This window comes from Apium graveolens, chromosome 4 (genome assembly GCF_009905375.1).
Source record: "Apium graveolens cultivar Ventura chromosome 4, ASM990537v1, whole genome shotgun sequence".
Taxonomy (NCBI): Eukaryota; Viridiplantae; Streptophyta; class Magnoliopsida; order Apiales; family Apiaceae; genus Apium; species Apium graveolens.
In genome coordinates this window covers 169,927,199-169,944,756 of record NC_133650.1, presented here as the reverse complement: position 1 = coordinate 169,944,756, position 17,558 = coordinate 169,927,199, and the positions used below count along the sequence as shown (strand labels likewise).

Sequence of the window (17,558 nt, the reverse complement as noted above, 5' to 3'; positions counted from 1 at the left end):
TATTACTGAGTTAACTACTAACTTAAAATTAACTTACTCAATTTAAAAAGATAAAAAAATGCATAACTGAAGTCAGAATAACTTGCAATCATAATATACAATAATATAAAATTTACATTATTGTTAATATTAAAGTTAATTTTAATGAAAAATATTAGTTTTTGAAATTCAATGTATGTATGTACGGGAAAATGTTATTTTTTTTATTTACACTATTGTTAACAAAGTAAGATTAAGTTATATGTACGTGTGTGTGTTAGAATGTAAATTATTGTATGTTACATATTTTAGTAAATTATGATGGTTTCAATTACTTATATGCTAAATATCTGATTTATGTACATGTATAATCATTATTAACATCTAGTGAGATAATTGATTACTTAAATAACATGTATTTATAATTATTCAAAAATTAAAATTATGTAATAAATAAATTGCTATAATTTATATATGGTATTCACATTATCACTGACAAACAATCCATATCTATTTTTTAAGCAACCAGGTATCAATCATGTTTGTAACATAAAAATGAATTATATATTTTTAAGACTTATTATTGATATTCATGATATTTTTCAAGAATTCGAAAGAAAAATTGTATTTATATCGCTATTTAAACCTTTTTTAAGTTTCTTTCATTACGACTCTAATATTTCTTCATATAATAATTTGATAACATTTCATACTATTCTTCTAAAATTAAAAATTTTCAGTTCGATAAAGTTTTATAAATATCAGTTGAACTGGTTAATTCCTTCAAATTATTGAATAATATATGTTTTTTTCCTTAAATAATATAAAATGCATTGAATCAAATGCTACAATATAGTATAAATATAACTTTTATTTGAATAATACAAAATATTAAAATAATTCAAAATACTTGTACAATATTATCTTGCTCAATGAATATTGTTGATCTAAAAGAATTATTTTTAAAAAGTTAGTTTTTTTAAGTGAAAAATGAAAAATAAATCGATTTAATATATAATCGTAGTTTTAACAAATTTAGTGAGATCTCATTTCAAATTTCAAATATTCTTAAAATTGGGACAAATCTCAAAAAAAATAATGCGTTACCAGTGAAGTTAGTAATTTTAGTATAAATAATCAATTAACTTGATCCTATAAATACCTCAAACACATTAATTTATATTAACATAAGATATTAAAAAAAATCACATTATTAGTAAGATATTCCCGCCGAGCTCGTAATTTAATTTACTAAACGTAGAATGTGACGATGTTTTTCGGCCGGGTCATATAGTCAAATTTCGAGTATTTTTTGAACAATGGGCCAAGTTCTAAAATGCATTGACATTATAATTCGAGCTTATCTAAATATGTAATAATAATATAGATTATTTATATATAAGAGATTCTGTATTCAATATTTTTTAAAAAAATTATATATGTACATTTTAATTATTTTTTATAATAAAAAATATGTTAAAAATATATGAGATATATTTTGAAACTAAAAAATGATTAATAAATAAGTTAAGAATCTATTAATATACTATGCCTAATTTCAATTATTTAAGTTTAACTGTACAAATATTCAACTAACTATCCTTTTTTTGCGGAATTCAAGTAAGAATCTTTAAAGTTAAATAAAATATGTATTTAACACACTTACATATTACGTGTATGATAAAAATCACATGTGACAATATGGTATAGCGGATTAGCGGTAAGAGGTTGTATAGTTAAATGAAATAACTTGAGTTCGATTCCACAAACCACATCTTTTATATAAATATTAAAAATAAGAGTAATTTAGTCTTTTCTTTTCAATGAGAAGAGATAGGATCCCTAAATATATACATTTTATAAGCCTGGATCTTACATTAGTTACGGAATTAATCACACCTGTTAATTTGTTACTTATCTATCGGTTTTAACAGTTATCCTAATTTTTTGCAATCGTGTTTATTAATGTTTCGACTTTCTGTTTATAGGAACAACTCACTGAATCATGAAAGATATACCATGATTTCTGTTTTTCATTTTTTATCGTGTACAATCAAGCACCATTTTTATAATTCGTCCGGGCCCGGGGCATACAAATGTGTAGGACCTACCCTGCCTCCGGCTGATTGTATCAATTCAAATATGACCATCACGGGTTCAGTTAAATTATCGCATTGACGAGATTGTTTATTAATGGATTGTTAGGAGAACTGGGAGATGATCGACGAGTCGTATTTATGAAAATTTTATAAAGGAAACGGATAATTTTGTTGAAACACAGAGTATCTCAATGTGGAGAAGAAATAAGATTATAAAAACCACCTAGCCGATGTCTTTGGTAATCAATCTTTTAAATAGAAACGTCCTTAACTTCATCAGCTGCAGTTCAGTTCAAGGTGTTGAAGGATTGAGCAATTGACCAATGAACAGGATCAGTCCAGTCTTGTCTTCACGTATAAAAAATAAGAATGGGTGGTCGGCAACAAAGTCAATTGAAACCTCTTCAATCTCCTCTTCTAAACAACAAACCATGTCGGCATCGACAACAGTTGCTGCAGCAGCTACAGTTTCTTCTTCTCTAACTTCAATGAATGATTTATGAAATATTTTTTTGACAACGAGAGGAGCACCGTGATCCACCATCTATCTGACCAAGACCTTTCTCTTCATCAAAGGGAAATACAAGCCCTAGCGTCTTTAACGCTTCTGACAGTTGGATTTCATACTCAAATTTAAATTTGGGAATTCGGAACTGCCTCACTGGGATGGATTTAGACGGAATGTGACGTTCAAGGAATCCAGATTCCGATCCAGCTTTCTCTGCCAATGCTGAAAGCCAATCATTGGCATCTGGGAGGAAAATGTACATGGAAAAATTTGGCTTTTTATCGCAAATATAGGTCCAACCTCCCTTTCCATTTGGTATTCGGGTGCAATCAACTGGTGCATATGGAAGCTTCAACACTTTGAAACTCGAAAACACTAATATGTTGATATCCCCACATTGTCATGAAAGGAACTTTTACTGAGCCACCATTAAGGAAGAAAAAGTCATAGTCATTCGTTTCAGCTGCAGAAAACATATTCATCCATCGTGCTTTAAAATAGAGGGTGATAGCCCATAATAATTCAGGCCCAAGTGAAGAGGCCCAGGACCCAAATACAAGATCCCAGGACACGTGACGGCATCACCACCGTCCAGGTCCCCGAGATCTAGAACATTCCTACGGTCCGGATCTGACAGTACTCTGACGCATTCAGCGTTGACCTTGAGGAGCCCAGGACACGTGGCAATATCGCCACCGTCCAGGTACCCGGGATCCAAGACGTTCCTACGGTCCGGATCTGATAGTACTCTGACGCATCCCAGGCGTCCAGATGCCCTACAGTCCAAAAGGCCAACCTACGGTCCAGATGAAAAGGGATAAACCCCTAAACCCTAGTAGGAGGCCTATAAAAGGTAGAACAGAAGGAAGGTTACAGGTTACAATCTTACATACTCTCTCTCTCACCTATACTTACATGCACACACGTACTCTCCATAAATATATTCGCATAATCCTCACTTTGCCCTTCTTCTCCTTAAAACCCTTTCTCATTCTCACGCCGGAGGTGCCGCGGTGACGCCACCCCCCTCCGGTTCTGTTTTGTAGGTTCCCACCCTACAGTTACACCGCACGCCGCCGCAGCCGCCGTCCAAAAAGAGTTTGAGTCCGGGCTCGGCAAGGAGAAGGTCCCGGGGTGATTTAGGATTATCATTGGCGCTAGAAGGAGGGTCGAACCTCCAACCTGTGGTGTTCATATCCGCAGCCCCACCACCCAGAAACTTGAAACACCATCCCCCAGTAAGAACGCTGCTACCAATCTCTTAGATCTGTTTTTACGAATTTTATTATTTTGAGTTCATAGCACCTTTAAATAACCATGACTACGAGAAAAAGCAAAGCAGCAGTTTCTGCCTCTTTCCTTCCGCCTCTTCCCCAACCCAGGGATGGAGACATGGAAGATTTGGACGAAGGGCTCCCCATAACCCAGACTCCCTCACAAAATCTCCAACCAGGATACCAGAGAATAGTTATTGAAAGAGCTGCCCACAAACACACAGGGGTCCCCACCAATCCATGGGGAAGCATGACCCCGAAACAGATACAGGCGGCAATGGACTTGTGGAAGGAAAAGCAGGGCACCGAGCCTGAGACCCGCCCGGGGGATCAGCGAGAGCGGTCCGGAGAATCTCGGGGGTCCGTCTTCAACCGGATTGTGAAGAACTTCAAAAGGCCACTAGAGGATGCCAGATACGAAATAAAAAGAGCTGCCCTCCGTGAGAGAATCCGGAAAGAAGAAGAGGCTAAAGCCCAGGAATCTATAGAACGGAGAGTCCGGGAGGAGGAGGCCAAGCTAAAGAGAAAGGCTCACCAGATTCATGTTTCTTCAGACTCAGAGCCAGAGAAGGAATCCAAGCAAGAACAAATTGCCCGGGTCCTTCGGGACCTTAAAAGGAAAGTGGAAGGCGACATGGAAGTAGGGGCGGCAGCAACCCCATTCACAAAGAAACTGGAATCCACCCCCAGGGAGTCAGGGCTGAAGCACTTCAATTTTGACACTTTTGACGGACTGGCTGACCCCGAGGAGCATCTGAACTATTTTGAGCAAATATCTAATATTTATGATTACAGCGACCTGACTAGATGCTGATTCTTCGCATCAACGTTGAAGGGGGGTGCTCAGAAATGGTTCAGCCGCATACCACATCCCGGAGTGTGGACTCCTGGAAAGACTTCCGCGAGATATTTTTGAAAAGATTCAGGGCCAACCGGATGAACGAGCTGCAGATGTGTCATCTAGAAACAATCCAGCAAAGAAGTGTTGGATTTTTAAACGCAGCGGGGCGTGAAAAAACACTTTTTACACATACAAAATCCAAATTAAAGCATATAAATCGTGAATAAAAATTCGAGGGATCGAATCTAACCTTTTAAAATAATTCGGAGACAACGATCAGAGATCCATAGCAGTTGCTCCTCAAGTGTGAAGCACTCCACCGGTATCCACCAAGAAAATGACTTTTAGGAGGAGGAGGAGGTGGAGAGAATTTGATTTTCTGAAACTTTTGGGTTTCTGGGGTTGGAATAAAATAGGGTCTATAATAGTGTATTTATAGGCAAAATTTTCAGCTGAAATTTTCCCATAAATATTATTATTATTATCCCATTTATTATTCTCATTAATAATTAAAACACTTTTTAATTATTAATCCTTTTTCTAAACACTTTAGAAATAATTCTCTCTCTTGATTTAATTTTCAAAAATTAAATCCTTAATTAATAATATTAAGAACTTTTCTTAATTAATTTATAATCAATTAAATCTCATTTAATCAATTATTAAATTTGCCAATTAATTATTTATTTCATAAATAAATAATTATTAGCCATTATTAATTAATTCCTCCACCATAAAATCATTCTCTTTTTATGGTGTGACCCTGTAGGTTCAATATTAAGCCGGTAGTAGAAATAAATAATAATAAAACTATTTTATCATTATTTATATAAATTCTCTAATTTATTAAATATGATTAATTAATTAATCACATTTATTCTACATCGTGAGTGATGCTTCTCAACATATCGCGACTATCCGGATAATATGAATTCACTGCTTAGAATACCAAGAACCTGTCAGTGAATAGTTACCGTACAATAAACTCCTTCTACCCTACAATGTCCCAATTAAATACAAGGCATGGATCTCGTGTCAAGCCTATCTAATTTAATCACTTGCTTACCATTTACTATGCGTAGTTCTATGCAAATTAGAAACTCCTTTCTAATTTCATTCACTCTGGCCAGAGATTCCTGAACTAGCATAAGTGGATCAGCCTTGAACATTCGCTTCCTTCACTGGAAGGGGTAGATCCTTTATTGATCATACACTATCTTCGTGTACAAATTCCTATACCCAGAAGAGCCCTAATAATTGTCCCTGGAGACTAAGAACTAAACCAAAGCATAGTTCAGTGTACACAAGATGACTATGATGACCTCAAGTCTAAGGATACTTGTACAACTATCACTAAACGAACAACTGCTGACACGTGAGTGAACTCCATCAGTTGTTCAGCTGGGCGAGTCATGTTTAGTGAACTTATTCCATAATAAGCACCTACATACTAGCTATAGTGTCACCACACAAATGTCTATGAGAACAGACATCCTTCATAATGAAGCAAGCATAGTATGTACCGATCTTTGCGGATTATTAATTACCAGTTAGTAATCCTATGACCAGGAACTATTTAAGTTTAGAGTTATCATCTTTTTAGGTCTCACTATTATGATCTCATCATAATCCATAAAAAGCTTTACTCTAAACTATGGTATATCTTATTTAAACACTTAAATAGATAAAGCCCGTAATAAAAACAAAACAAGTCTTTATTAATATCAATGAAATCAAAACAGATTACATAAAAGTTATTCCTAAATCCTAATACATGATTGGACTTAGGACATATTCCTTTCAATCTCCCACTTGTACTAAAGCCAATCACTCTGGTATCTAATACCCATCTCATCTTTATGACGATCAAAGTGACTTTCAAAAAGTAGCTTTGTGAGTGGGTCTGCTATGTTGTTATGTGTGTCAACTCTAATTCAATACAATACAAGAAATGTTACCGCGCTCCCACTAACCCTTTTGTAGACACATGGTTCATCCATGTTTTTGATAAAATCAAACTCTTTGATTGTCTCATCAAAAAGGATGTTCCATCTACGAGAAGCTTGCTTTAAACCACATTAATCGCAAGCAAAATCCGAACTGATTTTAACAGGGCTACATGTAAAAAGTTTCATCAAAGTCAATCCATTGCCTTTGTTTGAATCCTTTTCCCAAAAGCCTGGCCTTATAGGTCTCCACCTGGCCATCTGCTATAATCTATCTTTTGTATACCGTATACATAGATTCCATTCTGGATTTCATGGCACTATGCCATTTCTCTGAGTCAACACGACTCATAGCCTCATTATAGGTCACAGGGTCGTCATCATCAATGATCGACAACTCATTGTCATTCTCAATGACAAGGCCATATTACCTCTCAAGTTGGCGAGACACTCTCCCTGACCTATGAATGGGCTGTTCCATAAAAGGTTGTTCAGTCAGAACAGGTGTTTCCACTCGATCTGTAGTAGTTTGTGCTTCTTGAACTTCATCAAGTTCAATTTTGCTCCCACTGTTTCCTTCAAGGATAAACTCCTTTTCCAAGAAGGCAGCATGTCTGGAGACAAACACCCGATGATCGGTGTAAAAGTAATACCCTAAAGTCTCTTTAGGATATCCCACAAAACTACATTTTACGGATCGATATTCCAGCTAATCTGGGTCAACTTTCTTGACATAAGCTGGACATCCCCAAATCTTAACGTGTTTAAGACTCGGTTTCCTTTCTTTCCATATCTCATACGGAGTTTGAGGAACAGATTTGGAAGGCACCTTATTCAGTAAATATGTTGAGGTTTCCAATGCATAACCCCATAGGAATACTGGAAGATTTGCATAGCTCATCATGGACCGAACTATGTCTAACAAAGTTCGATTTCTCCTTTCAGATACCAATCTGGAGGAGTCCACTGGGAGACTATACCATTTACTTTGAGATAATCTAGAAACTCTCCGTTAAAGTATTCACCACCTCGATCTAATCGAAGAGTTATAATACTATGTTTGGTTATTTCTCCACTTCATACTTATATTCTTTGAACTTTTCAAAGGCCTCAGACTTGTAATTCATCAAACACATATCCGAATCCAGATCTATCATCTATGAAAGTAATGAAGTATGAAAATCCACCCATGGCTTGCGTAGACATTGGTCCACATACATCTGTGTGTACCGTTCCTAGCAAATTTGCAGCCCTCTCTCCATGTCCACTAAATGGAGACTGCAGTGCCACTATAAAGTGAGATTTTCATCATCCCTTTTCTTTTATTAGTTTGTTCAATCTGAAGTAAATTATGTCACATATATACAGACCATTATTTAAAGTACCACGTCCATAAAGAATATTATCTCTAAGAATAGAACATTCATTATTCTCAATAATAAATGAAAAATCCACCCAAGTCTAACATGGGAATAGAAATAATATTCCTCACAATCGAGGGAACAAAATAACAATTATTTCAAACAATAGTCTTGCCCGTAGGCTTATGTAAATGAAATGATTCTACATCTTCAGCAGCAACTCTTGCTCCATTTCCATCAGTAGAATCACCTCCTCTTCCTCAAGAGTCCTACTTCCCCTTGGCCCCTGCAACAATTGCAGATATGAGAACCACAGGCGGTATCTAATATTCACTTCTATCATGAACATACCTGAATCAGAAGCGGTAGTCTCACTACCCTTCTTCTTCAATTCTGCAAGGTAAACCTTGCAGTCCCTCTTCCAGTGCCCCACCTTGTTACAGTAAAAGCAAACAACTTTGCTCTTGGGGTCTTCAGCTTTTGGTGGAACCGGCGTTTTCTCACCTACTTTCTTCTTCTTGGAAGAGTTCCTCTTCCTTTTCTTAGGATTGGAACCTTCACCAATTAGAAGAACAGAACTCTTCTTAGGGGGAAAATTCGATTCTGCAGTCTTCAACATGTTGTGGAGTTCAGGCAGGCTGACATCCAACTTATTCATGTGAAAGTTCACAACAAACTGCGAGAACGAACTCGGAAGCGATTGCAAGACCAAGTCTTGGCTCAGCTCCCCATCCATGGCAAAACCAAGTTATCCAAGACGTTCAATCAAATTGATCATCTTAAGTACATGGTCATTCACAGATGATCCCTCAGACATCCTACAACCGAACAACTCCTTCGTTATCTCATATCGAGCTGTCCTCCCCGCCACATCATACAACTCTTGTAGATGCATGAGGATAGTGTGAGCATCCATATGCTCATGTTGCTTCTGTAGCTCAATGTTCATGGAAGCTAGCATGATGCATTGAGCAACATTTGCATCATCTATCCACTTACGATACACAACATGTTCATCATTATGTGCATCACTAGCAGGTTCAGTAGGCTTAGGTGAGTCAATCACATATTCCAGCTTCTCAATCCTGAGAACAATTCTCAAGTTTCGAAGCCAGTCAGCATAATTAGGACCAGTCAATTTGTGAGCATCTAATATGCTCCTGAGTGATAGTGCAGAAGACATAACGTACAAAGTAAATCTGAAAATGATAAACACATATCAACACTTAGCAAATATTCGATTTCATTTTAAAACACTATATGAATCGGGTCTTTATTCATAAGTGGCTCCCACTAGTTTTCCTAATTTATTCAACCCCCTATGTGAAAAATTAAGCATTCATAATGCTAGTGGGAATAGGGATCCTACATTCCATTACACAACCCCGGCTGTGGCACGAAACGCCATGTAATGTTCAATAGGCAGACAACTCTTGTTAATTACATCTCATGTTATTCCCTAATCAAACTTTAGCCTCTTGAATAATTGAGTCACGGCTGTGGCACGACAAACTCAATATTCTAAGTCAAGTCTAACCCAACATTCTGTACTATTGAATCAGTCCCCAAAGGCCCACGGCTGTGGCACGTAACGACCTTTAGATTCTTATTCAATGTACACATCTCTATGTAATATACAAGTATTTCTTATTTCGAAATCAAAGCCCTCGGCTGTGGTACGAAACGACAATGATTCAAAAATAAGAACTACTTTCTACCATGTTGGAAGGCTATGACCGACACAAGCCCGTTGTATCATTGGCCAATTACTACTTGATATTATTTAATTTTAGAGGGATTATATTACGTTACAATCATAATCATATTATAAAGAGATTCTTCCTTTTAAATTAAATATTTCAAATCAATAATCAATAATCAGACGATTCCCAGATCGGGTGGAGCATTGTCAAGAGGCGTCACTTAATAACCCTTTCTTACAGATAGAAATCTGTTGTTGACAGAATCATCCTTTCTCTCATATCGAAAATTCATATTCAATTAGGTGTTTCACAAACACAAGAATCTCATGATTGTATTCATAATATTATTCTTAAGGTTATGAAACAATTTCACTATACTAGGTTGTCTAACAAACGCCTTATGTTCATTTAAGTTCACCTAAGTCTATCATCGCATGATAAACTAAGCATATATCACATATATAAACATGAATAAACATCAAGGTAGGCATGCTACATCATCTAGCACATTCGTCTAAGCAATATACATCTCTATGTATCACATGAAGTATTTAAAAGCAATTTAAACAGCTAAAAACAGCTTAAAAACACTTCTGTTAGCTATAAACAGTTCGAAACAATTTCATAAAATATCATATAATATACCATTAGAAGCGTCTCGAAAAGACGAATCCAACGGCACCAAAATCACCCCATTCTGAGTTTCCACGCGCCCTCACGCGCCGAAACAAGCTTCCCCACGCGCCAACACGCGCACACGCGCTGTCAGGCGCGTGTCTGACAATCAACCACGCGCTTCATGCGCTTCACGCGCTCCACGCGCCCGAACCCCTGTGCTGACGTCAGCATGACGTCATCTGATAACGTCAGCATGACGTCAGCATCCGACTGACCTTTGACCAGCGCGCAGCTGACACGCGCCGCGCGTGACACACGAGCGCGTGTGCCCCACGCGCGCGTGCCAGTCGCGCGGTCCTTCAGTCTGCTTCGAACGTCGCCGCCTTTTGATTATGGAATTCCGTGCGCCTGTACCTGTCTTCTCTATTCTCGTGCAGCACAGACAACTCAGCAGCACCATGAACATCACAGATAGATGCAGATATATATACTTACAACATAATATATATATATATGATTAATTAATTACGAATTTAAATTTAAGAACTTCAAAAATTCATAATAAAAAATCTATACATCATAAAATTATGAAAAAAAATACCCAGACGATCTACAACACTTGTAGAACCCAGATCAACATTCAAAATTATTCTGAGAAACGATTTCTCATCAGACAAAATTAATCCATTATATAACTTGTAAAAATCATAATTAATTCATACAAGCACATAAAATTCTGAAATTTTTACCACAGATCTATATGCATACAACCTATGCTCTGATACCAATGTTGGATTTTTAAACGCAGCGGGGCATGGAAAAACACTTTTTACACATACAAAATCCAAATAAAAGCATATAAATCGTGAATAAAAATTCGAGGGATCGAATCTAACCTTTTAAAATAATTCGGAGACAACGATCAGAGATCCATAGTAGTTGCTCCTCAAGTGTGAAGCACTCCACCGGTATCCACCAAGAAAATGACTTTTAGGAGGAGGAGGAGGTGGAGAGAATTTGGTTTTCTGAAACTTTTGGGTTTCTGGGGTTGGAATAAAATAGGGTCTATAATAGTGTATTTATAGGCAAAATTTTCAGCTGAAATTTTCTCATAAATATTATTATTATTATCCCATTTATTATTCTCATTAATAATTAAAACACCTTTTAATTATTAATCCTTTTTCTAAACACTTTAGAAATAATTCTCTCTCTTGATTTAATTTTCAAAAATTAAATCCTTAATTAATAATATTAAGAACTTTTCTTAATTAATTTATAATCAATTAAATCTCATTTAATCAATTATTAAATTTGCCAATTAATTATTTATTTCACAAATAAATAATTATTAGCCATTATTAATTAATTCCTCCACCATAAAATTATTCTCTTTTTATGGTGTGACCCTGTAGGTTCAATATTAAGCCGGTAGTAGAAATAAATAATAATAAAACTATTTTATCATTATTTATATAAATTCTCTAATTTATTAAATATGATTAATTAATTAATCACATTTATTCTACATCGTGAGTGATGCTTCTCAACATATCGCGACTATCCGGATAATATGAATTCACTGCTTAGAATACCAAGAACCTGTCAGTGAATAGTTACCGTACAATAAACTCCTTCTACCCTACAATGTCCCAATTAAATACAAGGCATGGATCTCGTGTCAAGCCTATCTAATTTAATCACTTGCTTACCATTTACTATGTGTAGTTCTATGCAAATTAGAAACTCCTTTCTAATTTCATTCACTCTGGCCAGAGATTCCTGAACTAGCATAAGTGGATCAGCCTTGAACATTCGCTTCCTTCACTGGAAGGGGTAGATCCTTTATTGATCATACACTATCTTCGTGTACAAATTCCTATACCTAGAAGATCCCTAATAATTGTCCCTGGAGACTAAGAACTAAACCAAAGCATAGTTCAGTATACACAAGATGACTATGATGACCTCAAGTCTAAGGATACTTGTACAACTATCACTAAGCGAACAACTGCTGACACGTGAGTGAACTCCATCAGTTGTTCAGCTGGGCGAGTCATGTTCAGTGAACTTATTCCATAATAAGTACCTACATACTAGCTATAGTGTCACCACACAAATGTCTATGAGAACAGACATCCTTCATAATGAAGCAAGCATAGTATGTACCGATCTTTGCAGATTATTAATTACCAGTTAGTAATCCTATGACCAGGAACTATTTAAGTTTAGAGTTATCATCTTTTTAGGTTTCACTATTATGATCTCATCATAATCCATAAAAAGCTTTACTCTAAACTATGGTATATCTTATTTAAACACTTAAATAGATAAAGCCCGTAATAAAAACAAAACAAGTCTTTATTAATATCAATGAAATCAAAACAGATTACATACAAGTTATTCCTAAATCCTAATACATGATTGGACTTAGGACATATTCCTTTCAAGAAGCAAGGAGCCCCTCCCGGAATTCATTAAAAGATTCCAGGAAGCAGTCAACCAACTCTCCAACTTAGAAGAAAAGGAGGTAGTAAACATCTTTCGAAGAAACTTGCACTCGATATCTTGTGAAGGCTATGTTAAAGACTTGATTCATAGGGAGCCCCAGAGCCTAGCATTAGCATACGCATTGGCATCAAAGTTCATAAAGGAAAACGATTTCCTCAAATCAATGAAGATGAATAGAAGAATACATGATGATGATGAGTCTCCGGAGCGACGCTCGTCGTCCCGGAGAGATAAAAGATACAAAGCTTGACAGGCAAGCAAACTACATTCAGCAGTCCCGGGGAACCCCACCCCGGGATACATACCCCGAATCAAGAAACAATGAAAGGAAACTCAAGACAAAGAAGGAACCCAAGCCGGAACCAAAGTGGACACCACTCAACAGGCCCCAGGTTGACATTTTGCGCGAAGTCAAGGGCAAGCCGTTTTATTATCTGCCAAAACGCTTGCTGGCGCCTCCCGAAAACAGGGTCCGGGACAAGCATTGTGGCTATCACGAGGATCATGGCCATACCACTGAAAACTGTTTCTCCCTCAAGATGTTCATAGAAGACCAAATTAAGAAAGGAAACATGAACCAGTACCTTCAAAGGGGGTCAAATGACAAAGACAGAACCCCGGGAAGAGGCAAAAATGTGGTGAATATGGTCTTCGAAGGCACAACCTCTCCGCCCCGGAGCCCGAACCAGGAAAATGACGTGATGATGATCCAGAGTCTGGATGATGAGCCGATCTACTTCTCCTATTCTGATTATGAGGGGCTCGATCCGGACCACAACTTGGCATTGGTAGTAGCCCTAGATGTCGCAAACAATGAGGTAAAAAGAATTTTAGTTGACAATGGTTCCTCTGCTAATATTGTATTCGAGCACACACATAACAGGATGGAGCTCAGACACCTCCGAATGGACCCCTGTCTTGAAGATCCCTTGTACGGATTTGGGAACACGATGATTCCAATCCGGGGTATCATTTATCTTCCCATATATTTGGAACCGCACCCCGGCAGGTCTCTCATATGATGAAATTCTATGTGATAAGCGCAACCTCCTCATACAACATGATACTTGGAAGGCCCACTATCACCAAGCTCAGGGCGATCCCCTCAACTATTCACTTGAAACTCAAATTCCCCACCCCGGGAGGCATTGGAGAAATAAAAGGAGACAGGGAAATGGCAGGTAAATGCTATGGTCAAGCACTTGTCATGGCAGAAACGGAACCGGAAAACCGGAAGAAGATAATGTCCCTACCCAAGGGACAAAGCAGAAAGAAGCATCGAGAGCACCTTAGTAAAAGGGCCCGTTTGGATGTGAATATGATTGAAGACTCCGGATACGGCGTAACCAACGCTGATGCCCGGATTCAAAAATTTATAGAAAGCAAGGAGAAGACAAAGGTAGAACCTGCCCAACAGACAATCGAGGTAGATTTGGAACCCGGGAACCCCACCCAAAAAATCAAAATCGGAAAAGGACTGGAAACCACATTCCAGAAGGAGCTCATTGATCTACTAAAAGAATACGCTGACGTATTCGCCTGGTCCCCGGAAGACATGCCGGGGATTGATGAATCCGTGGCCATGCACAACCTGGATGTAGATCCAAAGCAAAAACCAATCAAGCAAAAACGAAGGAACTTTGCCCCGGAGAGACAACAGACAATAGACCAAGAAGTCAAAAAGTTGTTAAAGGCAGACATAATCTGTGAAATTAAGTATCCGGATTGGCTAGCAAACGTTGTGCTGGTCAAGAAACCCAATGGGAAATGGCGAATATGCGTGGATTATACAAACCTCAATTCGGCGTGTCCTAAAGATTCTTACCCCCTGCCCAACATTGACCAGCTGATAGACGCGACCTCGGGCCATGTAATGTTAAGTTTCATGGACGCCTTCTCGGGATACAACCAGGTCAAGATGAATCCAGCAGACATCGCGAAGAAGGCATTCATCACACACCGGGCTGTCTACGCTTTTGTTATGATGCCATTTGGGTTAATCAATATCGGGGCAACATACCAAAAAATGATGAATACCATCTTCAAGGATCAGCTGGGCAGGAACATGGAATCTTATGTTGATGATATGATCTCTAAGTCGGTCACAATCCCAGAGCACATCCAGGACCTTAAGGAGTGTTTCGACAACTTGAGGAAGTACAACATGAAGCTGAACCCAGAGAAATGCGCGTTCGGGGTCCCTTCCGGGAAGTTTCTGGGTTTTCTGGTCAGTGAAAGAGGAATAGAAGCCAACCCGGAGAAGATCAAAGCTATAATGGAAATGACAGTCCTCCGGACTCAAAAGGACATCCAAAAGCTTGCAGGATGCCTAGCAGCACTTCGGAGATTTATCCCATAGTTGGCAGAGAAATGCCTGCCTTTCTTCGAGCTGTTAAAAGGAGCCCAGAACAAAAAGCTAATCGATTGGACCCCGGACTGCCAAACAACGTTTGAGGAAGTAAAGCGACATCTGATGGACCCGCCTATTTTATCAAAAGCGAAGCCCGGGGAGCCCCTTTATCTCTACATCGCAGCCGGGGAAAGAGCGGTATCTTCCGCACTCATCCGGGAGGAAAATGGGACGCAGGCCCCGGTATACTATGCAAGCCAAGTCCTGAAAGATGCTGAAACCCGGTACCCAAACTTGGAAAAATTCGCACTGGCCCTCGTGCACTCGAGCAGAAAGCTAATACAATACTTCCAAGGCCGAGAAATCAGGGTAATCACTAATCAACCACTTCGCAAAATCATCCACAAGCCAGACGCCTTCGGGAGGTTAGTCAATTGGGCAATCGAGTTGAGTCAGTTCAATATCAAATTTATCCCGAGGACAACCATAAAAGCCCAGGCATTGGCCGAATTCGTCATGGAATGCACCTTTTCGGAAGCCCCAGAGAGGCCTAAAACCCGATCCGAAGGAGAAAAAGAGTCTAACAACCAGGATTCTTGGACATTACATGTTGATGGCTCGGCTACAGCCGAAAGGTCCGGAGCCGGCCTGATCCTCTCCAGCCCGGGCGGATTCACAATCCAGCAGGCCATAACCTTCTCCTTCAAAGCAACAAACAACCAGGCTGAATATGAAGCTCTACTCTCCGGACTCAGGTTAGCCAAATCCCTTGGAGTGAGGAATTTAGCAATTTACAGTGATTCTCAGATTGTGGTAAGGCAAACCAATGGTGAATATGTCGCAAAAGATCCCAAATTGGCCCGGTATCAGGAAATGGTTAGAGCAATCCTAGAAACCATCCCAGACTCAACCATATTGCAGATAAACAGAGAGGAAAATGCGAAAGTAGATGAGCTGTCCAAGCTCGTCCAGAATACGTCAGATTTAAGCAGCTCGGTTTACTTCGAGGAGCTCGGAGCCCCCAGCACCGATCGGCCCGAAGTACTATGTGTTAGTAGCCCGGAGAATTGGATGACTCCTTACATAGCCTATCTCAAGGACGGCACCCTTCCGGAAGATCAGAACAAAGCCCGGTACCTCAAGTATAAGGCTGCACGTTTCTTTTTAGAAGACAATCAGTTATACCGGAGAACTTTCTCTGCACGAACTTTAAAGTGTGTTGATCCGGGCGAAGCAGATTACTGTCTCCGGGAGGTTCACGAGGGGATCTGCGGGGATCACCTAGCAGCTAAAGCTCTAGCCTACAAGGTCATCAGACAAGGCTATTATTGGCCAATAATCCACACGGATTCAGTCGCCTATGTCAAGAAATGCAGCAAGTGCCAGAAGTTCAGCAACGTACCAAAACAAGGTTCAAGCCTCCCTGGGTCCGTTCTTTCCCCGATCCCATTTGCTGTCTGGGGAATTGACATCATGGGCCCTTTCCCTCGGGCAAAAGGGGATCTTCGTTATGTTCTGGTAGCAATAGATTATATGACTAAGTGGGCGGAGGCCAAGGCTATGAGAACCATTAACCAGCAAGACTGCATCAAGTTTGTGGACATGATTGTAATGAGGATCGGGATCCCGATGGTTTTGATCTCGGACAACGGGCCACAGTTCGTGGGTTCGGATTTTGAAGCCTATCTCAAAGAGCTCGGGATTAGACACAAAAAAGCATCGGTTGCCCATCCACAAGGGAATGGACAGGTTGAGGTCACAAACAGAACCATACTCCGACGTCTGGAAAAAAGACTGGAAGATTCTAAAAAGAACTGGCCGGATGAACTCCCGAAGGTTTTATGGTCATACAGAACTGTTAGATGTATTTGATAATGTCATGGCTAATATGATTTATGTTTAGATTTCAGATCTTACTTAACAGGACAAGTCAGTACTTAACCATTAATCAGTACTTATACTGGAAGTCAGGACTTAAGGATATCAGTACTTATATTATCAGGAGATAATCATCAGAAGTTAGATATCAGAACTTAAGTGCTGAAGGATGTCCATATAAGGACAGTAGCTGATTAAAGGAAAGAAGATCGAGATAAACATAAGAAGAGATATGCATGAGGAAGGAGTTCCGTGAAGAATGGAATACTTGGAAGAAAAGATATCTGATTGATATATTTTAGGAAGCAGAAATATATTCCATATCAATTAGCGATTATCTTGTAACTGTGTAGTATATAAACACAGACATAGGGTTTACACTATAAGTGTTGTTATATTCAAGAAGATTATTCATTGTAACCCTAGCAGCTCTCGTGATATTTGTTCATCATTGAGAGGTAACAGTTCCATACTGTAACAGAGTTTATTG

General features: G+C 38.6%; 2 protein-coding genes and 1 pseudogene across 2 annotated transcripts; 2 read left to right on the top strand and 1 right to left on the bottom strand.

The window, feature by feature from the left end:
• Positions 1–2,206: 2,206 nt before the first annotated feature.
• On the bottom strand, positions 2,207–5,169 carry LOC141716955 (serpin-ZXA-like; annotated as a pseudogene).
• Positions 5,170–13,025: 7,856 nt separating this feature from the next.
• Positions 13,026–13,862, top strand: LOC141719142 (uncharacterized). Its single transcript, XM_074521525.1, has one exon. It carries the CDS (start codon positions 13,026–13,028, stop codon positions 13,860–13,862), a length of 837 nt encoding a protein of 278 aa, XP_074377626.1.
• A 1,451-nt stretch (positions 13,863–15,313) lies between these two features.
• Positions 15,314–17,062, top strand: LOC141719141 (uncharacterized). The gene has a single exon (XM_074521523.1). The coding sequence runs from the start codon at positions 15,314–15,316 to the stop codon at positions 17,060–17,062; it is 1,749 nt and encodes a 582-aa protein (XP_074377624.1).
• Positions 17,063–17,558: the final 496 nt, after the last annotated feature.

Bases quoted from the DNA above. Each gene is read 5' to 3' on its own strand.
- LOC141719142 (XM_074521525.1), top strand. From the start codon at position 13,026: ATGATGATGATGAGTCTCCGGAGCGACGCTCGTCGTCCCGGAGAGATA.
- LOC141719141 (XM_074521523.1), top strand. From the start codon at position 15,314: ATGGACCCGCCTATTTTATCAAAAGCGAAGCCCGGGGAGCCCCTTTAT.